Genomic DNA, 27,999 nt, shown 5'->3' on the forward strand with positions numbered 1-27,999 from the left:
GCTTGAGCATCTGCATCCCCTTTCTCTCAAACAAATAAATAAAAGTAAATCTTAAAAAAAAAGTTTCAGAGAAATATTATGGAAAGCACTGCCCTAGATTTAGTTGATTGATTCTAGGTGCTACATCACCAATGCACTTGGGGTAGTCTTTAACGCTCCCACTTGTCTTGCACCAGAGTGAGGAATCTGGTACCACACAGGCTGTGGGACAGACCTGGAAACAGTTTTACTCAAGCACTCGAGTCAGGATTCAATCATTCTCTGCTTTTGTTTTAGGACAGTTCTCACTACCCTTGAATTCAACCTTTTAAGCACCTTAGTCAGGGCTCCAATGCTCCTATACTTCTCTCCACTCCTTAATGCTTGTTAACCAAAAAGAACCTTGTGGTTTTCCCTTACATAGCTCAATGGTTAGAAAATTAAGGCCGTTTCTTTTTCTTCGGCCACTCTAAGCAAAAGTGTAATCGGTCAAGGTAAAAAATACGTTTGAAATGATGAGAAATATATGCACTTCAGGAAAGAAATTATGATGGTGCCATGGAACACTTTTGCAGAGATGGATCACGTACTGGCCGAGGAAAAGGATTAAGTGTTATTTACACACACCAATCTCAGCTTTTCTTAAATACTTTTAAACACTTATTAACCAATAGGATTCACTGAAAATAGCAGAAAAATGTGGGCTTCATTAAAAAGTCAAACAACTGAACGTTGTAGATTATAAGGTATCCTTCAGTCCTAATGATTACTTGGAAATATTTAAAAAGGAGGTTGCTGTAAACAAGCAAAAAAGATGAGGCAACAAGGTTCTCCTTAAAACCCCCTGCTTAAAAAAGTAACGAAGAATTTTGAGGATTGTTTTTCATTCCAAGTACATTTCGTGTCACTAGAGGGCGCTAAAACACAGACCAACGACTGCCTCTGGCGGTGTATGTGTGGGGTGGGGAGTGGTGGTGAAGAATTCCTTGCCTTGGTTTTACTTCCAGAAAACAACAAACAAGACAACCAAACAATAACAACAACAACAAAACCTGCAGTCAAATTATGATTAAGGTCATTTTGATAGAAAACTTTCCAAGTGATGTTTTGGTTAAACCGTATGAAATTGCTCTTCTCGTTTGCCAACAAAGTTTGAGTATTGATGATTTCATACAGTTCAATTTAAAGAGCACTGATTTCTAGAGGATGCTAGCTGTAACTTATTTTAATGAAAGATCAAGGAAAAACTAACAGAAGCAACTGAACCGTGAGGACTAGCCTCTTTCAGAGCCCAGCAGGGAGCGCCCAGTGGCTTCCTCAAGCCTGGGAGGCAGACAGGCCACAAAGTGGCTGCTGCTGGGTGAAATGGGGCAGGGCCCCTTGGGAGCATTAAAAAAATATATTGACAATGTTGTCTTACCAAAGGAATAGTAGTATTCTATAGTGTTAATGATTAGTACTTTTTAAAATATATATATATAAACTTATCCCAGGTGCTGTATTTTGATTAGAGAAATTTGAAATGCCTCATCTGTTCCTACCCTATAGATTTAAATCCTGGCAATACCTCGGTCTGAATAAACATGAGGGTTCTCCAGGGATCCAAGAAAATAGTTGGGCATTTTCTGTCTCTTGTTTAGTCAAATATTCCACTTCTTTAAACATTCCATACTTCAAGATGAGAATTCTAACTAACTGGTAGTTTCACAAGGTAGTACCAGATATCTCGGTGGATGTGGCAGAGGCAACTGATTACAAAGCAGAGTTTCCTTCATTTCATCAGTGTTGTGACTTGTTGGTATTCTTAGTCCCCCTAAAGAACTCTGGCCAAACTGTCACTATACTTTCAGGAGGAAAGGGCCAATTGTGGAGTGGCATGACATGGCATGGCATTAGGATTCCTTTTAACACCTAGCTTTTGTGCCTAAGGAAATTCCCACATCAGAAGATTTCAATAAAAACACAGAATATGTCAAAATGGAACTAAATCACATCTATAAAGATGTCATTTTTTGAGGACCAAAAGGATTCTGACCTTAGAGAGGAAGCATAAGAAATTAGAAGCGGCAAACAGTTTAGGTTAAGTATTAGCAAGAATTTCTTACTCTGACAATGCTGTAGATACAAGGACTCAACCTGAAGCAGTGTTCTAGGACCCTTTCTGAAGATTACAACTATCCCAGATGGGTGGGGGTTCAGCCCTGTGATCAAATTGGATGTCTTTCTAAATTCTCTTATAACAAGATTTTGTTCTCTTAGCTTCACAGGAAACCATGACTGGGGGAAAAAAAAAAAACAAAACAAGAAGAGATCCTTTCATATATTAGAAAGGCACTCAGGCATAAAGAAATAAATTCTCAAGTGGAGGCAGATGAGGTGGCTTTGGGAGACTTCTGACCACTTTAGATAGTGTGAGGCCAGTTATTAAGAATCATGGGAAAGAAAATACACACAGAAAAAAAAAAAACCTAGGGGGATATAAAATAAAATGTCAATATTAGTTATTTGGGGATTTGGAACTATGGGAAATTTTCATTTTCTTCCTTTTCCTTATATTTCTTTTCTATACTTTTTATGGAAAAAAATTCTATTTTGAAAGCAATGTCTTTTTTAAAAAATATTTTATTTATTAATTTTAGAGAAAATGGGAGTTGGGGGAGGGGGAGAGGGAGAGAGATCCTCAAGCAGACTCCCCACTGAGCACAGAGCCTGACAGGGAATGGGCCTCATTCTCATGACTCTGAGATTATGACCGGAGCTGAAATCAAGAGTCAGACACTTCACTGACTAAGCCAGCCAGGCACTCTCAAAAGCAGTGTGTCTTTTTAACCAGAATAATTTAGTGTGAAATTCTAAACTCCAAAGCATGCTGGAGAGGAAGGGGATGATTTTTCAGCCTATTTGAACAATGTCCTGTGTGACGTGTCTAACATCAAGTCTCCTGTCCATTTATTTGCAAAAGCAACTATGGTATATTAAGCCAAATAACGTTGGTATCACTTCAAGTGATATAAACATTTCTTATTTTAAGCATTATATATAATATTTAGTATTCAATTGTGAATAGCATATCTTATATTAAAAATTTGAGGAGAAAAAAAATTTGAGGAGTTATTGGTTAAGTCAACAAAATATGCCAGCAGTGTTCAACAGGGCTTAAGAGAAGGTCGTAGACAAATTGTTACTAGAGTAGGCCTTCTTTTTTACCTGCTTTCCCAAAGATGACCCATCGGTGGTGAAATTGCTCAGGATTTAACAGGCTTTTTATTTTTTTGATTCTAATATAGCTTTCCATATCATATACCCAAGTAAAGGCCATTTGTGCAAAATACAAAGTACTTAAAAAAAAATCTGCAGCCCCCTGGGACAATGACCACCTTTCATAAGGTGTTATGAGTTATTAAGCTAATCATAAGCAAATTCTTCTAAACACATTTTAGGATTATTTTTAGGCATCAGATATGCCTACATATTACACAGAGTTGGTTATATTCAAATCCTAATTTCAAATGAATAATTATACATATTTATTTTAATAGTTTACTAACATACACTAAATGATTTTTTACATATGTGCATATTTCTCAGTGTACTAAAATTCTGTTAGTTTTGTTGCAATTTATAAGTTTACTACAGAATATGTCTAATAATATAAAAGGCTAGATTTCCTAGGAATTTAAAGACCATTGATGGCAAAGACCAAATCAAATTTATTAATCTATTTATTGGAGAAAAGAAATCTATTTATCAAATAAAAATATTAATTATTATTTTAAAAATACTACTTGAAGTATCAGACAGATTTTTTCATTTTTTACTATATGTTTTATATATATATATATTCTTCTTTTTTCCTTATAACAGTATCTAGAGATTTTACTTAGAAGCAAGAATAACTACCTCAATAAACTGTATAGTTAGAATGATTGTTTCTATGCTTGGTGGTGGTTGTGTATGTTATCTTTCCTGATTTTAACTGTTCACCCAGCTCTCAGCTCTTAGAAAAGTACTAAGTATTATTGTAAATTGTAAATAGTACTAAGTACTATTGAGTACTTATGGGTACTCAATAGTAATCAACTAAAAATCCCCAAGTTTGTATGATCTTGTTACCTGAAAATATGATTAAAACTTTGAAGAGCTGTAAATGTTTTTGAACATAGAAATATAGGTACTAGAAAGAATTTATGATTTCCAGCAAAACCTAAAGCAAACAAAACCTTAACTTCTAAAAGATATGGTGGTCATATTCTATTTCTAATTGCTTGCAGGAATGAAAGAAATCACTCTAATATGATGTGTTATTTATGGATTCATTAAATTTTTGGTCTAAATTATAGGAATCACAAAATTTCAGGAAATTTGAAAAGGGGAAGAATTACACATCATCCTCAACACTCAAACACTGCCATTATGTGTCTTTAAACACTCAACGTTTAAAAAGTCTTTAAAAAAACTCTGTTATAACATTTTAGAGATGAAAGAAAGAGCACTTACTAATTACAACACTTAAAATTCATTTTGTTTTCTAGAAATTGTGCTGAGCATTTTACAAGCTTGGTATTATTTTACTGTCTTATAAACCTCATCAAGTGGGTTGTCTTGGAACTGTTATTTAGCAGAGGAGTAAACCAGGCTTGGAAAAGTTCAGTGACTTGCCCAAGGCCATTCACTGAGCAAGAGGAAGAGATGGGGTTTGAACTGGGGTCTACCTTTATCCAGGCAAGCCCTCCAGTTGAAAAAAAAAAAGCAGGAGAGAACCTAAATGAGTTCTCTCTCTATATATATAATATAGTATATATATTATATATATCAATTAAGGAAATATGGTCCCATTTAAGTATGTCACTTAGGTGATTTGTAATCTGAAGCAGAGACATTCTTTGGGTCTATGGGCTTAGAGGAACCAGTCCAATACGATTAAAGTCACATTCTCTAGCATTGTCTTTGAATTACTTAAATGAACCACATAATTTTTAATTGTATTTGCACCTGCCTTAGAATGAAGTTAAGAACCAGAACTAATCCCCCAAGTTAAATGTGCACGTCTGTGAGAAACCTGCCCACTCACCAAACTGTGCTTACCTGAGCAAATGGGGTCACAATCAAGTCATCTCCATGTCTGAAAGAGAAACCAAATCCCATGTTAGAGATTATAACCTGTGATCACTTCTGATCACTATTCAACAGTAAATTGCACTTTGATGAATTTCCATAAAGCGTTACAGTAATTCCGGCCTTATTCCTCTGCACATGTGCTTCCCCGCCAGTGGGCTGAAAAACAAAGTCCTCTGGGCTGTTGGCCATCGTCCAGCTGCCTGGCTACCAGGGGCTTCTCGGTCATCAAGCAAGGTCGCTGCTGCTTACTGCGGGCGTGCCAGGGTGGCGACAAGCTTCGGGCCGGCAGTGGGGCCTGGGTTCCCCTGTGGCCTCTCACGCAGGTATCAGGAAGGGGGCGTGGAAACAGCTGGCAACTGTGGCGGGAGGCCCCTCGACCACCTGACGTCTGAAGGGCAGGGGCGTCGGTGTGAGTGGCGCAGAGGGCGGGTGGCTGCAACCGGGGTGGGGGGGCAAGGTTGCCCTGCGTTGCCCCCCATGCGCTGCACCGGCTGGGGCGCAGGATGGGGGCGGGGCCCGCAAGGCGAGGGGAGGCGGGCCACGTCCTCTGGGGGCGGAGAGGCCCCGGGGCCCACAGCCCTTCAGTGGGATTTCCTAGCGGGGGTCGGGGGACCCGTGAGATGCGTTTCCAAGATCTCGGCGGGGTATCCTTGGGATCTGGCTCACTGAAGCCTCCCATCAGCAGTGAGTGTGGTCACCTCCTCCGAAAGCTTCCTGGACGTGACCCTGGGAGCCCTGCAGCTGAACCGTGCGCTCGGTCCTGAGCAATTCTGAAAAGGACCCAAGGACACCCCATGAAGCACGCTTCAGATCGAGCAGCACATGGGTGACGACAGGACACGGGTCGTCAACAATGATTAGACCATTTGTTACGGGCCACCATCAAATTACACAGAGATCCTGAAATGCAAAGTGTGGTAAAATAAAAGGCAGGAAAGGTTGGAGCACACTTAAAAAAAAAAATGTGTGTAGTTTTTGTTTTTGTTTTTGTTTTTAAACGTGTTATTTTGCACCACCCATCCCTCACTCCAGGATTGCATTTTGGGGGGCATCTGTTCTTTTGGTAGATTATTCAGAGGGTCAAAATTCAAGGAATTTCAAATCTAGATATTTTCCTTGTGCAGGGAGCATGCTAATCTTCCCTGTATCGTCTTATAAGCACCTGACTACAAAGTTCATTTTCTAAGAACTAAGTTATGCTGACCAAGGCACACTACTAATCCGAAATTGTTCCCTGAAAATAAGTCTTCTCATTTTTTTAGTACATGTGCTGCCGAAGCAAGCAGTCTTCTCATTTTTTACATGAATTACATTGGATGACTCTAAACTAAAACAGGTGTGAATGATTATTAAAACATGAATTTTTTCTTTGGTTGAATTTTACTTCTAAGCTCTGTAAAAGATGTATTTTGAATATACAATATTTAGAATGATTTACCAATCTTGCTTCCCTTTGCTGTCAAAGCAGAAAGAAAGACAGCTATAATTTTAGTGATGGAGATATTTCATTCTTGCTCAGAAATTGTTTTTGCCAAATACCTCAAGATTGTCTCATTTCAGTAATGGTAAAATTATTTCTACTATTTCAATGGGCAGGTTATAGCCTATCCTTTTTCAAAATGATGTAATGGTTAAATAATCAAATTCAAATGATGTAATGGTTAAATAATCTTTGAATATGTAATGAATATATAACTTTTAAGTCTTTGTCTACATCCTCACCTCGATATTAAAATGTTTTATCAGAACTACTGTCACAAGTACAATGGCACAGGTAAAATATATGTTATTTTGTGTATGGAAGAAAATAAATATGTGAATATATATTTTAAATGTACCCTGTAACATGCTTATAATAATAAAAGATCATTAAGGTGCAAGGAAGATTCATTTTTGTTATTACCTATAATTTGGCTTACAGGACTGTGAGTTCTAATCACTGGTAAATGCACACACATACACAAAAGCATATGATAGAATATGATCCTGAAATGCTGTATTTGAATGACCTTTCCAACAAGGAACTTTTTAAACAAAGAAACTTAGTTAATAAAAGCATAGTTAGAAGGAATGATAACACCACACAACAAGATTACTAGGGATCCCCCCAAAATGGGAAGAGACTCCTAGGATCCCCTATAATTTGATGAGAAACTCAATTCAAATTTGCACAGTGACCATTATCTGGAGACTTTGAAATTGTACCTCTTGGTGATAGGATTCCTCTGAAGACAATTATGTAATATTGTCTCTCATTTAAATAAAATCAAACAAACATAGCAACAACACACTTTAATTTTTAAAAAAATGGAAGGGTAACTGCTTTAAGGAAAGAAAGTAGATTTTGTCGGGGGCGGGGGATTGCTATATTTATAGGACAGGTGGGAAGTAACATGGGATGGGAGGGTGGGATCAGAAAAAAGCTCAATTTTTGACCTTGTGTGTATGCCCGTGAGTGATGAGGGCATTCATACGCAGGTAACAGTCACAGTGGTCAGTGGCCCGCAGCCTCAGGTCTCATGATGTGGAAGGAGGCACTCAATCACCCGCCACCGTGGACTGAAACAGAGCTGGGGAGGGCTGGCTGGCCCCTCTCCCACAGAGAACTCGACGAGTCCTGTGAGCAGGGGATACAAGGCTCCCTGCACATGCACTGCTGAATTTTCTCTTTTCCTCAAGTGGAATGACAGTAGGAGACGAGAAATACTCCCTGTGCCTTTGGCTATCCTTCCCCTACTTGGGTATCATTTTTACTACTTTATTTTCTGCCCTCATTCTTTTTTGTAATAAGAAGCCAGAAACATTAGCAAAAAGCTGATGGAGAGAAACCCCAAAGCAAACCCTCAAAGAGACTTCACTGGGATTCGGGAACCATTCAAAGCCCTTGAATGTGGCAAAGCCCCTCGTCATCTAACAAAGTGAATTCACCCAACAGCAACACCTGGATATAGTTTTGCAAACTAGTTGGTTTCAAAATTGTGTTGAAGCACACTTGGCAACCTCTCCACGCTTCATCATTACCAAACCAGATGGAAAAGCAGCTAAGGTTAATCAGAAGGAAGTTTTTACTTTATTAATCAAAGCCCCCTAAGCCTATGATACCAAAAGCATTAAGGGCCACAAAGTACCAGCTGCCTCTGAATGTCATGCCCTGCAAGGATCAATACTCAGCAGCACAGGGGTTGTGTGAAGGAGCACTCTGAAGGGGAGCCATGGGCTAAGGCTTACTTTCCGAATCTAATCTCAAGCAAACTTCTATGTCTTCCGTGCTTCACTCTATCCGGCTATAAAATTAGAAAGAAATTCTCCTCTGGAGTTTGTCAGAGAAGATTAGGGAACTGATAAACTGTGTCTTTTGAAATCCTGGCTCAAAGCCATGACCCATTCATCAATTCACCCTGGATCCACCTCTTCTGGAATTGAAGAGAAACCACTGTCATATGTTCTCATTTCTAGTATGTACATAACTGGGCATCTTGGCTACCTGACAACCACCAAGAATTAGCCACAGGAGGATTACATCTACTCACCACTATACTCCCATGTTCATGGAAGTACAGACATATAAAATACACAAACAAACAAATATGGAAACAGATTTCTATATTTGACCTTTTATAAAACTAATATATATATTTTGAATAAGTAATTTGCATATTAACTGTAGAAACTTTGGAATATTAAAAAAAAAAAACCTTGCAGAACTACTCAAAAATAACTGTCAATAACATTTTCCTTCTGAATGCACGGAAGTGCATGTGTGTTATGTTATATATGATTTTTATGGAACGCATGATTTCATACACAGAATCATACTGTGTATTTCATATCTTACTTTTAACATTAAACATATTGAGTCATGAAAAACTGTACACGCCTTTATACTTTTAAAATATTTTTAATGATTTCAATCTATTTTAGTAGATGTCAATCCAAACGTATTAAAATGTAAGCGCTGATTCTATTTTAAAATTAAAACAATTTTAAATGAGTTATGAATATTTAAATTCATTTCAGTCCTTCATTCCTTTAAAAACAACTCAGTAAAGAAAATGTGCTTATTTTGAGAAAACACTCAAAAGATAAAGCTAAATATTAAAATATTACATGAAGAACTGCGTCCATTGATAACAAATTTATGGGGATGTTGAATATTTTATGTTGTTACCCTTTTAAACTAAAATCACAAAACTATGGCTTCAGACAATAAAGGTAGTATTATGGAAAATCTGGCTGCCAAGAACATTTTGTAAAACTAAATTATATTTTTCCACAGATATCATTTTTAAAAGGTGACCTGTTTTTCCAAAAATATAATGTTGGCTTTGAGAAACTACAAGTGTCACATTTAAGAATATAATGAAGCTTTTAAAATTACTTATGAAGAAGACATTATGATTTTGGTAAACTCCTAGTATGTATTATACTGCTAAAACAAAAAACAAATGAAAAAATGTGCTTCATTTGTGTCAGATTCACTTGATGATATTGCTCCTTTGTACTGCTTGGGTTTTAAATTTAGAACTGGCTACACTCTAAGTAAAATAAATAAATAAATAAATAAATAAATAAATAAATAAATAAATAAATAAGTAAGTAAGTAAGTAAGTAAGTACTACCCACATTTATGGAATCCCAGGGAATGAATTTCCTATGTGACAAAGCCAACCTTGGCCAGACCCAAATCTGATTTTCCTCTTTGAAGCTACTGCCATGTAGAATTCAAGTAGTCCCCTTACCACAAAAGCTTGGTCCTGTGGTCAAAAGTCACAACTACCAAAAATTGCATTTTGGCAGCAATGTTCAACATTTTACTGAGAACCTAAAATAATGTACGTTAATATAAGAGCAAAATTAAAAGAAAGCTGTTCAGTATTGTGTAAGGTGGTATCTTCCAATTTGAATTTTTTCAGTGTCAAACTCCAAGCCACATTTGTGTGTATTTATAGATATAGTTTTGATGGTATTTTGATAATGCTAACTATAGCTATACACAAGTATAGTCATCTAGTTGGAATGTTTACCCTAACTGGAGAGCACCTTTGTATTTATATTCCCTACCAGTACAAAAAGGAAAAAACAAACCAGTAGCACTTTCCTCAATTTTAACAGACAAATAAGTTAATATAAAAACAGGTATGGGGCACCTGGGTGGCTCAATTGGTTGATTGGAGGACTCTTGATTTTGGCTCAGGTCATGGTCTCAGGGTCTTTGGATCAAGCCCCATATTGGGCTCTGAGTTCACTGATGAGTCTGCTTGGGATTTTCTCTCTCTTTCCCTCTGCTCCTCTCTGCCCCTCCCCCCTCTAAAATAAATAAAGCTTAAAACAGAAATTACATGTAAATGCAAAAACTAAAAACTAAAAAACCAAACCAAATAAAAAAACCCCCATCATTACCAATGACTTACAAAACTAAACAATCTTTGCCTACCTACTGATTTGCATGTCCTTCCACCCTAAAATAAAATAATGAATGCAGTGAAATAAAATAATTGCTGGTTTCTAACCAGGTGATAATTCTGGCTGATAGCTGAATATCATATATCCATATTCAGAGTATAGCAAGATTGTATGCATGCTATATGTTACAAAGTCCTCTGAAGATGGCATTTACGTGTCTATATGTTTATATGTAAATATATATAAATGTGTGTGTGTGTGTGTGTGTGTGTGTGTGTAATCCTTAGGGAAATTTTATGGGCTGTCTTTCCTTTGACAGAAGGATGCTGGTTTTCCGCCTTTGTACTTCAAATAATAGGGAAAAGAGGAGGTACTCTGGGAGAGAAAACCCACTACCATCCTTATTAGCATAAAGAGAATTTACTTTATTATTTTGCCCATACAATTCAATGGAAAAAATCTTTAAAGCACATCTACTCTGCAAATGTTACATTTTAAGGAATACTTCATGTGATTAAAACATCAAATAATGTGTCCACGCAGAACCTGCATTCTGGGGTAGGGTAGGACATATATGGGAAATTTCTGTGCCTTCTTCTTAATTTTGCTGTGAACTGAAACTGCTCTAGAAAGCTAAGTCCTCAAATCAAAAAAAGTCCTCAAATTAACAAATAATATATATTTGTTATATATATATATATTTTTATATTTGTTATATATTAAACAAAAATATATAACTTTAGAAGTGGACATGACCTTAGAAGTTATTTAGTCTTCTGAAATTTAAATCCTTTGCTCATTTATTATTTTAAGAATTATGGCCTAGATTGATACTTGGCCCCCTAAATTTTTTTTTTTAAGATTTTATTTATTGATTCATGAGAGACAGAGAGAGAGAGAGGCAGAGACACAGGCAGAGGGATAAGCAGGCTCCCCATGGGGAGCCTGATGTAGGACTTGATCCCAGGACCTGGGGATCATGCCCTGAGCCAAAGGCAGATGCTCAACCACTGAGCCATCCAGGCGCCCCGACCCCCCAAAATTCTTAAAACAAAAGTCCTCAATTTTTGGCCCACATGTGCTCTTATCACAAGCACTGATGATAAAGTAAATTGAGGTGCAGTTACTGTAACATAAGCAAAAATGCTCTAGCCTGAAGTGTTATCTCTTCTTTATTTGTCATAAAACAAAAATGTAGGCTTCATTAGAGAAGGTACATGATACTAATAAATCCCCTCTAACTTGTTAGTTATATGATGGTACAAAAGACAATCTGTTTTTAAAATTACATATCAAAACCTTTTCCAATTTTAGTAAGTTAAAAAGGGCGTATAGCTATAGTCACTAAGCATATTAGTTACTTTGTTCAGTGAAAGCCCCTACAATGGAAGAATTCTTCCGGGTGTGCTGATGTCACAAACTACTGTGGTAGCATTGAGTATGGACTTCTGTGGAGGGGGAGAAGTATGGGGAGGGTTGAGGACTCAGCAGTGCTCTCACTTTGTGTTCTAGGAACAGGTTCTTCTTTCACAGAAATAGATCTTATTCGATAGTCCCATTCTTAAGGTCAGTGACCTTGCCCTCTTGGTCTTCCTCCAGGATGGGTTTTAGGAAGAAAGATTTATGGGAAGCTAATGCAACAATTTTTAAAAGATCTTCATGTGGTAAAAGAATTCAGTAGGTTAAAAAGAAGGACATGATCAAATAGAGAAGAGTGAGAGCAGGATCGTTTTATGCATGCCTACTATGTGCCAGACACGGTGTTCTACTGGCACACCGTATTTAATTCTGATGACTAGTACATTCAAAGGATGCTCATATTCCCATTCTAAGATAAGGAACGGGACTCAGGGAACACAAGTAACTCAGGGACAGTCATGCCCTTGGCAAGTGGCAGAGTTCAATGGTTTCCAAATGCCAGGCTGAGAGCTGGTGCTTGCCCAACAGAACATTCATTGGTCCTTGTCAAAGTGAGAATAAACATGGACCATGGGATGAGGTTTCAAACAACGTAAACACATTCCTTTTGAAAACTCTCCTTAATTCTAAGATCATGCCCTTTTTTATTGAAATGGAAATGCCTTTTAAAGACCAGATTGTGTATACTGATGAGGATTTTCTTGTTAATGTCCTTTATGTGACAAAGTATGTGGTTTGTAACCCTTGGTCAGTCTCCTGGGTAGTTTTTGAAATCTTACCGGGTCATGAAATCCCAAGGCAAGGTAATGTGTAGTGTGGCTGGATTTAAGTGCAGGCTTTAAAAACACTGTTTAGTTTCTACCACACCATGTTGCTTTCTGCATGCTTAAATGGATTCAGACTATTCTGAAGCCACACGGTAATGCATATTCCAGACTGAAACAGTACTGTCCAACAGAAATTTCTGCAATGATGGAAATATTAAATATTCTCTATCCATGCTGTCCAAAACAGTATCCACTAGCCACATGTTGTTACTTAGGACTTGAAATGTGCCTACTGCAACTGGGGAAACTGAATTTTGCTGTAATTTTAATTAATGAGAAGGTCTCATGTGGCTCATGGCTATCATGTTAACCACTAAAGCTCTTGAGCAATCTTTAGGAAACTTCAGTTGCAAGTCTTCCAAGGGAAGACAATCTTTAACATAACTGGGGGAAAAAAGCATCTACTCCAAGCTTAGAGGCAAAAGGACATCGATATATTAACAGAACAAAATTCCTGACTGTTTGGCAAAGGCCCTAAGTTAAAAGATTTGCCCAGGAGCCCATCAAGATTCTCCATCCCTTAAAGAGAAATCAAAATTTTAGTTTAAGTGTTTTACTTCTTTATTACATTCTCATCTAAAGGCTGTTGTGCCTGCCAGCAAATACCAAACCCAACGTTGATCAAAATCATTAGTTCAGGGTCAAGATATCTGAATTCTAATTCATGGTGTGTGTGTGTGTGTGTGTGTGCACTCACCTGCATGTACTCAATCACATGCAAGACACAATATTGTTTAGTAGAATTTTGTAATTTCTAAAATGGAGCTAATGATATTTTCCTTAGTTTCCTTAATATGATTGTTTTGAGGATCAAGCACGAAACTTCATGGGAGAACTCTCCATCAACTATAAAGTTTCTACAGATGCCAGACAAGTACTCTGTACTCCTAAGCATGAACTAAAAACTGGTCAAAAAATAAAGGTGTATATATTTCACTCCTCAAAGAGTCTCCTGAAGCTTAGCCACAAAGGAGGGAACATGGTCCGCCTTGTGAACATCCCAAACTTGAACTGGTGAACACAAGATTTTTTCAGGCATCTTTGAAACATGTTTTTGTCACTTTGCTCCTGTGTTTGGAAAACTGGATTCTAGATAAGCTGTCTGCCTGGGAAACACTAGTCTCTTCCTCAATAAATAGTACAGGATGGGCTCCCTGCCAACAATGCAAAACAAACAAACAAGAGACCAAGAAATAGTGACCTGTATTAGAAATTTTACCTCAACTCTACAGTAGGTGGAATAAATGAATCAAAACCCAGTGTACTGAATGAACATAAAGGATACATACGAAAAGACAACATATGCATGTCAACACATGCAATGAACTCTATGATATAATGTAAAATATTTCTATCAACTGCCTTCTTTATAGTTTCTGTAGAAATGCATTTGTAATTGACAATTATAATGATTGGATGAAAGTTTTGTTCTACTGAATTTAAAAAATGTTGCCATGGGGACCAGTAGATAGCACATAAATCATAAGGCTTGTTTTCTTTTTTGGCAAAACACAATACAACAAAACAAAACAAAAAAAAAAACAAAAAGTCAAACAGAGAAACAAACAAAAAAATAACCAGCCAAACAAACACAACTGGCCCTGTGCAAAGAAGGAGTTCAGCCTAAAGTTCTCTAAGCTGTAAAGAAGGACTGGAAGTAGAGCTGTGAAAGGCTGAGATCTGCATACAGCCTTGTTCTCCCTGTGAGTGAAACAATGAGCTGAAAGATCTTGGTTTGGGGGCCATTCACAACCTTTTACTAGGAGACAATGCCATTCACTGAAGTGCTTCACCCATTCTCACCCATTGTCACAGGGCAACTCCCACATTTGCAGAGGGGTGCACAGCCATTCCCTCTTCCTGTTTTTAACTTGTCCACTTCCAGTGAGAAGTTGTAGGAACTGCCTGCCTCACATATGTCTAGACATAACTGTCTACTGATCAATGACAACACATTTTTCTGCACCAACGTTAAGAAAATGCCTGAAACCTCAAGACGATTACCAAACAGCTGACCAAAAAAACCAGAGAGAAATTGCAATAAGCAGGTGGAAGAGCTGTGCTATTTCTTCAGCATATCTCACCTGAGCTACACAACAAAGTGCCAGGAATCTGATAGCAAGGCCCAGTGTTTGATATTCTTTTTTTTTTTTTTTCTGAAGAAAAAACATGCATCTGGTTTCTTTGTCCATTTTTATAATAGACCTACCTAATAGTAGGTCTTTAAGTGTTTCATATTGCAGGGATTTAGTGAGAATGAGTTACTCATTAAGTCTGAGGCAAAAGTATAGCTTCATGATCAAACATTTAGAAGTTTAAATAGCTAATTTCCACAGCGCCTTTTTCTCTTAGGTGTGGGAACTGAGGAACTCAGTCTTATGTCAAGAAACACATCCCATAAATGTTTCAACACTGTGATGACTTTTTCTTATAAGGCTCAGACAACAGTACAGAACACATTGAGAACAATTTGCTAAGTATCTAAGACCAACAAGCAAAATAAATATTTAAAGTGACTGATATGGTAGTGAATAAAGATATATATATATAGATATAGATATAGATATATATAATAAGATATATATCTATATATATTAAGATAGATAGATAGATAGATAGATAGATAGATAGATAGATAGATAGATAGATAATCTATCTATCTTAATATTGACTGGGTAACCTCTTCAATCCAGAATTTACAAAAAGTAAATGAGAGGAATGCATGACACAAACAAAAGTTTTCTCTTATTTTCATGGGCCTATGGCATCTTCAAACAGTACCCTGACATGGAGTAGGCACTGTCAATATTTGCTGAATGAGGAAAAGCATGATACTTTCATTAAAAAATACACCAATTAATACACTCCTTTATTTGGAATGTGTTCGAAGTCACAGATTGGAACCTCCTCAGGAATGGACTGTCTTCTTTCTCTGAGAAATCACCAGCTGCACATTCCTACCATCAACCATCAAAATTTAAAATTTAGATAATTTTCATTTTCTTTTTTAAAAAAGTTTGTATTTATTTATTCATGAGAGACACAGAGAGAGAGCCACAGACATAGGCAGAGGGAGAAGCAGGCTCCATGCAGGGAGCCCGATGTGGGACTCTATCCCAGGACCCGCGGATAATGCCCTGAGCCGAAGGCAGATGCTCAACTGCTGAGCCACCCAAATGTCCCAATCATTTTCATTTTCTAACACCCTGGGGCGTGGTTTTAGATTTTAGTTCTCCTTAATACACAAAGGAAAGAGCACTGGGGAAAGGAAACAAATGAGAGGCACCAGCTCCAGTGTCCACAACTGATAGGACTAGAACCCCTTTGGTTATGGCCATCTGCCCCTTACAAGTCAAGAGACAGGAAGAGCTGATGATTTCAACTCAATTCACTCACCTATGGCCACTCTGCGCTGACAGCACCAGACAAGGTACTGTGCTAGTTATTCTTATTGAAGATGGTTTTCAAAATGTCCTAACTTTATTTTATTCACAAGTTGCTCTGAGGGATAGTGTTCTTTGCAAACACTGAAAAATTAGCCAGTTCCTCCTTGACCGAGGTTGATCTAAGTTTGCTCTCCAGTAGGAATCTCTGATGACTCACAGGATTGTGTGATGATCACTGTATTTTAAGCTACCCTTTCTTCTCACTTTTTTAAAAAAGTAGATGTTACCTTTTGTTAGGTATTAAGTCTGAGGCAAAAGTATAGCCTCATAACCAAACATTTAGAAGTTTAAATAGTTCATCTTCATGGCGTCTTTTTCTCTTAGGTGTGGGAACTGAGGAACACTCAGGCGACTATTTTTCTGTTTGTTTGGTTTTTTTTCCCTCCACAGTTACAATTAGAGTCCAAACACTGTGGAACAGAAAGGGTATGAAAGAAATTCAGAAAGGAAAATTGCATGCTAAATATTAGGGCAAACTCCCCTGAAGATGTAACAGGTGGCAATAATCTTATCACAGAAATAATGACATTTATTTATTTATTTATTTATTTATTTATTTATTTATTTATTTAATAATGACTTTTTAAAAAAGAGATTGAGAGAGCATGAGCCCAATGGGGGGCTCAATCTCACAATCCTGAGATCATGACCTGAGCCAAAATCAAGAGTTGGATGCTAAAGTTACTGAGCTACCCAGGAGGCACCCCAGAAATAATGAGTTTTTAATGTTTGGTCATTCTCCTTTTCTTTTTTTTCCACCTGCTTTAAGAACTTTTCAAGACTAATATTTATCTTTCCATGTCCCTTAAAACCTCAAGATACATCTATTACTTTGGCAGTAATAATCAAGGGATATTAGAATACATAATTAGTTATTTAAAAAACTGGAGCACAATACAGCAACATCCATCTTGGAGTAATGCATTAGATTCAACTCTTGGGACACCTGGGTGGCTCAGCGGTTGAGCATCTGCCTTTGGCTTAGGTTATGATCCCGGAGTACTGGGATCGAGTCCCACATCGAGCTTCCTGCATGGAGCCTGCTACTCCTCCTTCTTCCTATGTCTCTGGCTCTCTCTGTGTATCTCTCATGAATAAGTAAATAAAATCTTAAAAAAATTCAACTCAAAACAAATTCAACTCTTGATATCTATAACATCAACAAACATGATCATTCAAAACAGCAGAACATTAGAACTTCCTTTTTATGATTTTTTGAAAAGCACAAGATTAGAAACACACAAAAAGGTGTCCTTGGCTGGCATTTTAAATTCCTTAATTCAAAGACTGAAGAAGTATGTTTAACTACAAGTATTATTTTTACCATTCAGGGAACTCTTATTTTTTATGTACTTTTTTTTTTTCTTGTTGTTTTTGGTTTCTTGAGACAGAAATAAAATGACTTCAGTAACTGGACAAAGAAGTAGAGTTAAAAAAAAAAAAAAGAGGAGAAAAAAGTAGCAAAAGAGGGGTCTAGCAGCTGATGACCTAAGAATACTCTGCCAATAGACTTCCTGGAACTTAATGGCTAGTGTTAGTTAGTTAGTTAGTTACTTAGTTAGTTCCAACACTCCATAGTAATAATACTAACAGTGGCCAACCCACCGAGAATGGAAGAAAAAGCTGGTTTATCTGGCTCATTATCAAAATAATGCTGCTTTAGACAATAAAAAAAGATTTTGTCTACCTGGGGTCCTAACCGAATTAGAAATGGAACAAATTCTCTACTCTAGAGCTCATCAAGAAGTTCATGGCTTTGAATCCGTCGTGTTTTTTTTTCTTTCTCTCAACAAAATCTCTCTTCACACAGACATTTGATTTAGCTCCAATCCTAAGGATGTGTATAAACACCCTAACACAGAGGTTCTCATACTTTCTCAGTTCACAGACACTCAGTAATTGTTTACGGCAAATCATTGGCCAAAAGAAATAATGAATGGTTCCAAATATTAAGTAGTTAGGTCCAAACTGTTGAATAAGAGGTTGTCATAGCAGTTCAGTGCCTGTTGAGGACTATACAACTTCTCATTCTGGAATAAGATCGGATGCTGCCTCCCTCATATCCTGTTCCGTGTTGATTTTTGTGCAGCACTTGCTTTTGATCGCAACAATCATAAGAAACTCAGTTTTGCAAAGCTATGGTATCACAGAAAGAAAAGCTGTGACTTAAAGTTCGAACTGGGAACTACATCTAGTTATGGTTCCTCAGGTGATACCAGATGTTTTGTTGTTTTCCTTAAAATATTCCAGACAGCCATGTGAGTTCCTGGAGAGCCCCCAGGGACCTCGGCACATGTTGGGAACCCTGGCCCTGGTCTTGTCACTCTCACACCATGGACGACGGGATGAGTATACCTCAGTCAAGAAAACTCAGGAGTTAGGGCAGAGATTATGTGGCCATGATACCTTTCTATGTTTAGATAATGTTAGAGGACTCTTGAATGGTAAATCAAGGTTAAGAAAGAAGATGAACTTACTAGTGTTATAAGACCTAAAATCCAGCTAGATGGGATTACAAACTTTTCATGTAAATCTTGGGAGGACTAGAACTCTTGTAATGGAATCTATCTTTTTCTTTTTCTTAAATGATTTTATTTATTTTTTTTGAGAGAAAGACAGAATGTGTGTGCACAGGAAGGGAAGCAGCATAGAGAGGAGCAGGCTCCCCACTGAGCAGGGAGCCCAACTCAGGGCTGGATCCCAGGATCCTGGGATCACGACCTGAGCCGAAGGCAGATGCTTAATCGACCGAACCACCCAGGCACCTCTTATTTTCCTCTTAAGAGATACTCTAGTAAGGCCAAGGAAGAATAATGTAACCTGTAACAGAAGAGATGAAGAGACAAGCAACCATCCTTCCTTTTTCAAACTGAGGACTAGTGGCAACAGCATCCTTCTACTCAAGAAGTGGAGAAAAATGAATAGGACAGAAAACTCACATTCAGGGCTCAAGAGGTGGTGAGGGAACTGCTAACTGCTAAACCCAGGGTAGCAATGTGAGAAGAGGATGAGGGATGCTGTCCGTTACCTGAGAGGCATTCCAAAGGACTCCTCTATGCGGTCTTGCACTTCTATAGGATGATGGGGACCTATGAGCTAGACTGCCAAGAGGGCCCCAGTTTTCTATGGTTTATTGAGTCCACTCACCTCCCCCTTGTTGCCCCTTCTGTACCTTTCCCCCCATGTTCTGTATATATAAGTATCTAAGTATGGATAAAGAGCTACTTGCTTTGCCTCTGGATTCTCTATGTTAATGTTTATTCAGTAGAAGATAGGGACTAGAGGGCCCCTTATCCAGGTGAACTGAAACACCTTTTAACTGCAGTCCTTTGCCAGGTAACTTGTATTCACTAAACTCATAATTTTATGACTAAATTCTGTGTCTTGTCTCTGATAATCCTCCTGTTAAATTTCTCAGGATATGTGTTTTTGTAAATACAAAGAATATTACATTAACGGAGGAAGTGCAGCAAGAGAAATAACCATTATTCAGAATTTAAAAACAATTTTAAATGCATTTTGAGGAATTTTAGAGGAAAACAACAGTATACATTTTATGTAATTATTCACTTATTCTGTAAATTTCTTTGTGTATCTTCATGACAACATTTGGGCAACCTTCTGCTATACTGTCATTTCCATTGTGGTAAAATACTTTTTACTATTAATGGTAGTTTAAATTCACTTTTCATGTATTTATTTCTCGACTGTATTTATGCTAATACTTAAAATTTTCCTCTTTCTTCTTATTCTTGCTACTGGGGACATATTGAGCAAACTATGTGGCAGTCTTCTGAGCAGAAGCTGCCAGAAATTTCTCTTTTGCCTTATGTAAGCTAAGTTTTTAGATGCTATGGTTAGCCTTATCTTATAGAGGTATATATATTTTCCAAGAGCCAGTCACACATTTTCTTTATTGCTTCTTACTGTGCTTTTTAAAAAAAGTTTAAGCTCTGAGGACCTTGGATTCTTGATTATAAAATGGCAGAACGATGTTCCTATCCATAGGACTATGCAAAGTTTCAAAGTAATCAAAGTATCAGATTGCAGATGTGAAAATACTGGCCAAAGTGAAGGGTGACACACACAGGCAATGAGTGCTATGATTATTATTATGCCCATTATTAGTCTTATTTTTTCCTGATGTCTCCACTATTTAACTAGTATCTATTTATAGAAGATAAGATGACAACATCCTGTCTATTAGGAAGCAATGATTTTCCATCTCACTTTCTCAACAAAATAAACAATTATATTTCAACCTAAAGAGCATTTAAAGGTTTTCCAAAACATTTCATTCACATAGATAATTACAGACCTTTAGTGGTACTGTTTGTATTTGAGGTTTCTAAGGGGTTTTCTCAATGAAAATGCTAACTAGAACAATAAGTATAAAATCATCAAGAGTGATTAAGATATATGGTGATGTCATTCTCTGTAAAGGATAGTTGAATTACAGACGTTGAATAAGCTTTCCAGCATTATTAGGAACCAGGTAAGATAAGAAAATAGAGGTTTACATGTGGCCACATGTGAAGTCAAATGAAGAGAAAGCATAATCCTTTACGTGTAGAAGATACACATACTATCAGATTAAAGACTGAAATGGTAATTATTCTATTCATCTTGCTTCTCAGAGAAACTTGATCTCCCTGGTAAAAAGTATGCTTTCCAGGAGCCTATAATCTTTTTGTTCCAATGTAAATATCCGGGGAATGAGAAAGCTGAACATGTCAAGATATTATTTTTCAAAACTTTATAGAGTTGCATCAAGGCCTGATTAAATATGTCATTCTTATGAGTGCAGTCAGGTAAAGAAATTCTTGAACAGGTACAGGGAAAAGTGAGGTCATCCTTGTAAGTTTGCTTTGAAAAGAAAAGCACCATTTAAATATGAAATACAGGCTTTTCATAAAATGCATGAACTATTTCATCTTTACTAGAGCAAAGTAGAGGGTCTGAGAGAAATAATCTATACACTGGTTTCCAAAAATCAATTTACTAAAATTTTAGAAAATGAATGACATCACTTGTCTATGACTTTTCCAAAGTCAATCCCTTTACTTGAGCTCACGATGGTTATTTTTGTCAGCAGCTACAGCTCCATATTTAATGGGCTTCTCCTTGTCTCAGCTCAAGTGTCTTGAATTCAAAGAAATCTTTCTTAAACCTAATTCTCCCTGAAGCAGCTTTAGTCTTCTCTCCCCCTTTAACTTGTCAACTTTGAAAGAGACACTTGTGTCTGCTGATCCTTCTGCTTTCAATTCACTCTTCAACCCACTGGCTTCTTCTAGCTCTATTCTCTTCACTCGGCTGTCAACCCAAACCTAGCAATTACAGCAGGTAACTGGTTCTTCTAATTTCTCCTCACCCTCTGGACATTGTTTCTACTCTTTGTTCTTGTCCTTTAACTGTAGTCTTGTTTTCCCTAGAGTTCTAGCCTCATCATGTAAAACTCAAATTCATTACCTATTATCTGCCATTATATTGTCCACTTTCTATCCTTGTGTTCCTCTTGTAACATCACCACTAATTTACCTGTTCAGGGTAAAACTTCAGCATTCTTTTTGATTCTCCTGCCCACTGGCTGTCCCCTAACCCCCGCACACATATGCACACAGACACACACACACAAATACACACACACACACACACACAGACACACGCGTGCCTTTCTGTAAGTCTCCATCTACTAGACCAATTGCATCATTCCACTTCTGCTTCCTTCACCTGGGCCTGTATTATATTTAGCCTACTTTGTTTCTACAAATTTCAACATGATTTACTTGCCTGAAATTGCTTCACTCTACACAGTAATTCAACAATAGAGTAATCAGAAGCAATAAAAATAAGAAAATGAGCATGTCAAATCCCAGCTAAAAACCTCTGTAACTCTCAGCTCCCAGAAGACTGTATTCAAATCTTCTTTCTCTCCTGCCACATTTCACTATTGACATCAACTAGACTGTCATTGTTTAAGTGAGCCATGATTTTCTATGCCTCCCATTATGTAAATGTTCCCCTCTACCACCCTAAGCTGGCTTTCCCTAACTGGCAAACTGTCCTTCTCCTCTCTTGGCTCCCATAGTTATAAATGCCTCAAGGATGGCTGCTCACCATTGGTTATCACAATGGTCTAAAATGTCAGCCATCCCACTATCTGCAGATTGGCAGCTTTGAATACATCATATTTGCTCAATAAGTGTTTTCATTATGTGTTAATGAATAAACGAATGTCTTGAATTTCAAACATGAGAATATGGAATAAAAATAACATAGAGACAGGGCCACTGGGAAAAAAGTTGTTTTGGAGTGAAGAATGGACACCACTGTCCACCTTATACAATGAATTATTGATGAATATATACTAATAATGTGCATAACAGTTGAATAGAAAGTATAAATTTCCAGAAGCCAACAGTGCTATAGATCTGAAGCTCACTTACTAATAAACAACATGTACTGAATTGAATAATGATTGTGAAGTACAGCTGAATAAGAAAGTACAAATTTCCAGAAAGCTTTTAAATGCTACAGATCTGTGGCTCAACTGAGGTTGCAGGGCCAGAGACAGTGAAGAGTACGTCATCTCATGAAAGCTGATAGTTAAACCCATACACAAAAGAGTTTTCCAAAGCACAGTCTTATACTTTGGGGAAGTATGTTGCAAGGTGATAAAAGATGCTGGTAAAGAGGAGGCTTATGAGCAGGAAGGAAAAGAGGACACACAGGGATGAAGGCCAGGAGATGAGATGCACTTTGTATTTCCTCTAACGATGGCCCCATTTCTTCCACTCTATGGGTGACTGAGAAATATTACTTAAATTAACGGATTTTCTGAGGTCACTATGAATGGAGGATAGATTTCAGAAGATTAAGAATATCAGAATATCAAGGCAATACAACATGGTAAGGAACTGTAGAGAACAGATGTAGATCTCTGAGATTAGAGGACAGGAGGTTAGGGAGACCTAGAGCTTACTGAAGAAGTTTCGTTGCTAAAAAAGCAGAGAAAAGCAAACGTAGATTGAGTATCTTTGGAACGATGGTATAGATCTGTGCATAATTAAAGGTAGATGGTGAGACACCCTTACCTTTACCTGTAGTTCACAGGGACACATATTAGGGCTTCCCTGTCGTCTTTTCCAATAATTATTAGATCTAAGACCTGTCATTCTGTGAGATGATTAGTTAACTGAGATCTAGAGCCCTGTCTTACAGTTTTCTTATGTCTCTTGTAGCGCTTCAAACAAAGACAGCTACAAAATAGGATTTTAGTAATTAAATGTTTGAATTAAAATGACCACAGTTTTGTTGCTCATTCCTGGAGAGAATGTAGTATTATCATCTTACAACGATTAATAAAATGGCAACCAGAACCACAGGTTTGAGAAATGGGTAAAACACAATTTCATTTCTAGAGCCTCATTTAGACTTGTGGGGATAGGTTGATCACCTGTTGGCATACCATGAATAACACTGGACCCTCGGGGACTTCATACCATCTAATTCCTATATGATGATTTTTAACCTGTACTGAGTTTTTGAGATGGTGAAAGATGGTGTTATTGGACAAGTGTCCAGATATAGAGGATTAAAGTGGAGACTGACTCTATATAGGGGCAGAGTTACAAATGATAGCACAGGTACTGAATAAGGTCCTATTTAGAAGCCTCCAGAAATTAGAAAACTAGTGAACACTACAGTAAACACAAAAATGAAATGTTCTGAGAAAATGAGTTAATGATGGTATATTATCTGCAAACCTGCTTATCAGTTTTAATTATTTTCCAAGCTGTGCCATGTCTTAAGTGATACTCAAATCTGTCTAATGTTTTCAGTGCTTGCCTCCAAAAATGGTTTAATTTTAGCAAAACAAAAATGGTTTAATTTTAGCAAAACTCTCCCAAGATCTCTCAAATGATAAGGCAAACCAGTGCAAACATCTACAGGGTACATCTACTGAGATATATTCAAACTGCTATTCATTCTATTATTACAAGGTAATAACTGAGTTTAAAGGATTTTGAAATATTAGGAAATGTTCATGTGCCTAGGTAGCTAAAACTCATCCTGCATAAATATAAGCTAGCATTTTAAATATAAATGCTTCCATTAAAAATTTAATTCTCACTTTTCTCAGACAGTGTATTCTCTGGGAAAAATAAATGTTTCTTTTCAAGAGTGACAGGGTACTCAAGTTAAGTCTACCATTTATCTTCAGCTTGTATAATTTTCCTCACTGTTCTTTCTAACATAGAGAATGATGCAGTTGAACAAATGTCATTGGTTTTATCATGTCATTAATCGACCAACTGATTTTCTATAGAAGCTCCCTTTTTCCTTTGCTCATCATTATACTTACATATCACTGGCAATGGAGGAGTTCCGGGACATAGACTTTGGAGACAGGTCATAATCGCTGTCGGATCGATACAGAAAGGACTCACGACGTTGACTGTGGACAAAGTTTGCTTGGAGAATTAGCCCAGATCCTGGGCTGGTCATGGGATCCAAGGGACTCCGTCCCGCAGATGTGCCATTGTCCACATCAAAACTGTGAAAGAAGGAGAAGGAATAAAAATTGTTATGAACACTTGCATGTTGATATTTCAGTAAAGGGAGATTCTCAGTTTAGGAAGTCACTGTGAAAACATTTACAGCTGATTCCCACTATTTAAAAAATTTAATATTAAAATACACAAAAGTAAAAAAAAAATGACACATTGACTTCATATACTTATCTTCCTTAAGCTTTGGATACTTTTGTTAACCAACTAGATTCAAGACATGTGTCTGTCTAAATTTGAGTTAAAAAGGAACCATTCTGCAAAGAATAGTTCTACTAAGTACATTCTACTAAGGAACCATTTACTAAGAATAGTTCCACTAAATTTCTTTTTGGAAAAGAACAAATACATAGGAATTCTGTAACTATTTGGGTTCAGTTCAACAAGTTCCCATTATAAGCCTAATATCCTTGCTTCCCCAAACCTAGGCTTTTTCTCCCTCCTGCCTACACCTATCCAAACACGATTTCAGCTGTATCCACTTCCCTCCATCCCCAAAGCTGATATATTAAGTTCAAGATTTCATCAACTATCATCTACACTTTTACAACAGCTGTTAAGTTAGTTGCTTGGATCCATTTTCCTCTCTGTACTGTGTGAAGAGTCTACTTAGAGTGTAAATCCGACCATGATCTTTGTCAATTCAAAACCTTTCAGTAGTTCACTATTGTCCTCAGGATAAAGTCCAAATTTTTCAGCTGGACCGAGAGTCTGAACTCTCCATTTTCAGTTGCAATTAACGATTTTCCCAGCCTCAACATGCAACCTTCTTCCATCAGCCACTTATGATACACTCTATTGAACCACCACCTCCTTGTCTCAGGCCATCACTACCTAATCTTCTGCTCCCTTGACTACTCAATCCTCTTATCCCCCAACACATTGTTACTCATCCTTGAGGACTTAACCTTTACCTGAAAGGCTGCCCTGATGCCCCCCACCTTTATAAGATGCCTTTCTCTTGTTCCCAAGACATCTTCCCACTTCCTATTGGTAGCATTTACAATGAACTGCAAATGCTTCCCACTTGGTCTCCATTCCTAGACTGTGAGCTGAGAATGGAGGTTCAGAGTGTCCTTAGCCCTTTGCATGGCACCTCAGAAACCTTTACTAAGTGATTTGAATGGATGACTGAATAAATAGAAGGCACTGTGCTGGACAGTACAGATTTTAGAGGTGGGAAAAGACAAAACTACAAAGTTCTTAACTTCACAGTCCTTTCAATTGGGATAAACTTTTCTACAATGAGCTTTTCTAGTCAGGTATCAGTCAGTATAAAGTCAAGTCTCACATGCTCTTATGAGAGGACTGTAATAACTCAGCCCAGTACGTATGTGGTTTAAAAAATTGTTGGATGAATAAAAAAATAAGTGAATTCAAGTTTAGTTGTTATCAATGGTTTTCCCTTTACAGGCTTTACCCAAACTATTAACTAGCTAACATAAAAACATTCTTGGGATCCCTGGGTGGCGCAGCGGTTTGGCGCCTGACTTTGGCCCAGGGCGCGATCCTGGAGACCCGGGATCGAATCCCACGTCGGGTTCCCGGTGCATGGAGCCTGCTTCTCCCTCTGCCTGTGTCTCTCCCTCTCTCTCTCTCTCTGTGACTATCATAAATAAATAAAAATTAAAAAAAAAAACAAAAATCAAAAAACAAAACAAAAAACAAAAAAAAAACATTCTTTTATTTTCTCCATTGGAGTTATTTTTTTTCCATTGGAGTTATTAATAAATGGTGTTATGACCCAAGATTGGAGGTCAACGTGGAAGATCAGTGAAGGGCTTGATGTCTTATGAATCTACAACTGAATAAGAAACACTGACTCCACATTAATCTAGTAAAATAAATAAATGAATGAGTGCATGAATGCATGAATGAATGAATGAGAAACTCATAATCTAGCTTGGCCATTCATAAATAAGTTTTTCCAATTAAATTTTTTAAGACTTGCATCACCTAGGAATCGAGTTGCTCAGTGGTTTAGTGCCTGCCTTCGGCCCAGGGCGTGATCCTGGAGTCCTGGGATTGAATCCCATGTCGGGCTCCTTGCATGGAGCCTGCTTCTCCCTGTGCCTATGTCTATGTCTCTGTCTCTGTCTCTGTCTCTGTCTCTGTCTCTGTCTCAGTCTCTCTCTGTGTGTCTTTCATGAATAAATACAATCTTAAAAAAAAAGACTTGCATCACTTTATAGATGTATTTATTTGGTCACAAAAGACAATGAGAAGTTATCAAGTTAAACACTCATTTTATAGACACAGATACAAGCTCCTAGAAAAGGTAATTGATCGGGCAGCCCTGGTGGCACAGCGGTTTAGTGCCGCCTGCAGCCCAGGGCATGATCCTGGAGACCCTGGAGGGAGTCCCACGTCAGGCTCTCTGTATGATGCCTGCTTCTCCCTCTGCCTGTGTCTCTGCCTCTCTCTGTCTCTATGAATTAAAAATAATAATAATAATAGTAATGAGATATCTGTGCAAATATTTTAAAAAAAAGGTAATTGACCAAAATTACTGAGCTAACTATATTTAATCCTCTACTGTTTCTGAAGCTCTTCCAGCTCTAATAAATAATTATGCAAACCATAAATGTATGTTAGCAACTGACACACACAACCAGGGGACATATGTTTCATCTGGACAAGGCACTTCATGCATGTGGGGCTTTGGGCAATCCTGAGGGAGGCCAGAAGAAGAAAGGATCTCCAATCATGAGAGACTTATTCAGGACCTCAAGCAAGCCCTTCTTGGATACGCTTAATTAAATATGCACTTACTAAGCACCTTTTATGAGCACACTGAGATACAAAAATAAAAGTGATAAGATAAATCCAAGCTGGGTTTAATCCAGACTTCTGAGAAGTTTTCATATGATAGTAGTATTTAAAGAGGGCTTCTGAAGGCATTTACTATTCAGCTAAAAGACACTAAAGTTCTTTGAATGGGAAGGGAAAAGGGGGAGATTTCTGCACTAGGGACAGTCACTGCAGCTCTTTAATATGAAGAGGACCGAATGTGAACACATAAGAAAATGTTTCTATTTCCCTTCAATATCAAGATAGTCTTACTGTTTTAAAAAGTAAAATATATTTCACTGCTATTCATAAGCAGAAATATAAGAAATACAGGAGTATGATTCTTGGTTTGGTTTTTCTCAGTTCAACTGGGTCATACCAATATAATCCTCTCAAAATCAGTAAATTATTTTCTATTATTAGAATTTTTCCAATTAAATTAAGCAA

At 37.4% G+C, this 27,999-nt stretch overlaps 1 protein-coding gene across 18 annotated transcripts in view; it reads right to left on the minus strand.

Moving 5' to 3' along the window:
- Positions 1–27,999, minus strand: part of PDE4D (phosphodiesterase 4D) — a 1,400,346-nt gene that overhangs the window by 202,090 nt on the left and 1,170,257 nt on the right. For all 18 annotated transcript variants that reach the window (XM_038530654.1, XM_038530652.1, XM_038530653.1 and 15 more), the window contains 2 exons: positions 24,558–24,749; positions 5,065–5,101 (listed from right to left, as the gene is read on the minus strand). In XM_038530654.1, coding sequence (XP_038386582.1) covers positions 5,065–5,101; positions 24,558–24,749 — 229 coding nt within the window. The remainder of the gene's footprint in view (positions 1–5,064; positions 5,102–24,557; positions 24,750–27,999) is intronic.

The sequence above is a fragment of the Canis lupus genome, chromosome 2 (genome assembly GCF_011100685.1).
Source record: "Canis lupus familiaris isolate Mischka breed German Shepherd chromosome 2, alternate assembly UU_Cfam_GSD_1.0, whole genome shotgun sequence".
NCBI classification, from domain to species: Eukaryota; Metazoa; Chordata; class Mammalia; order Carnivora; family Canidae; genus Canis; species Canis lupus.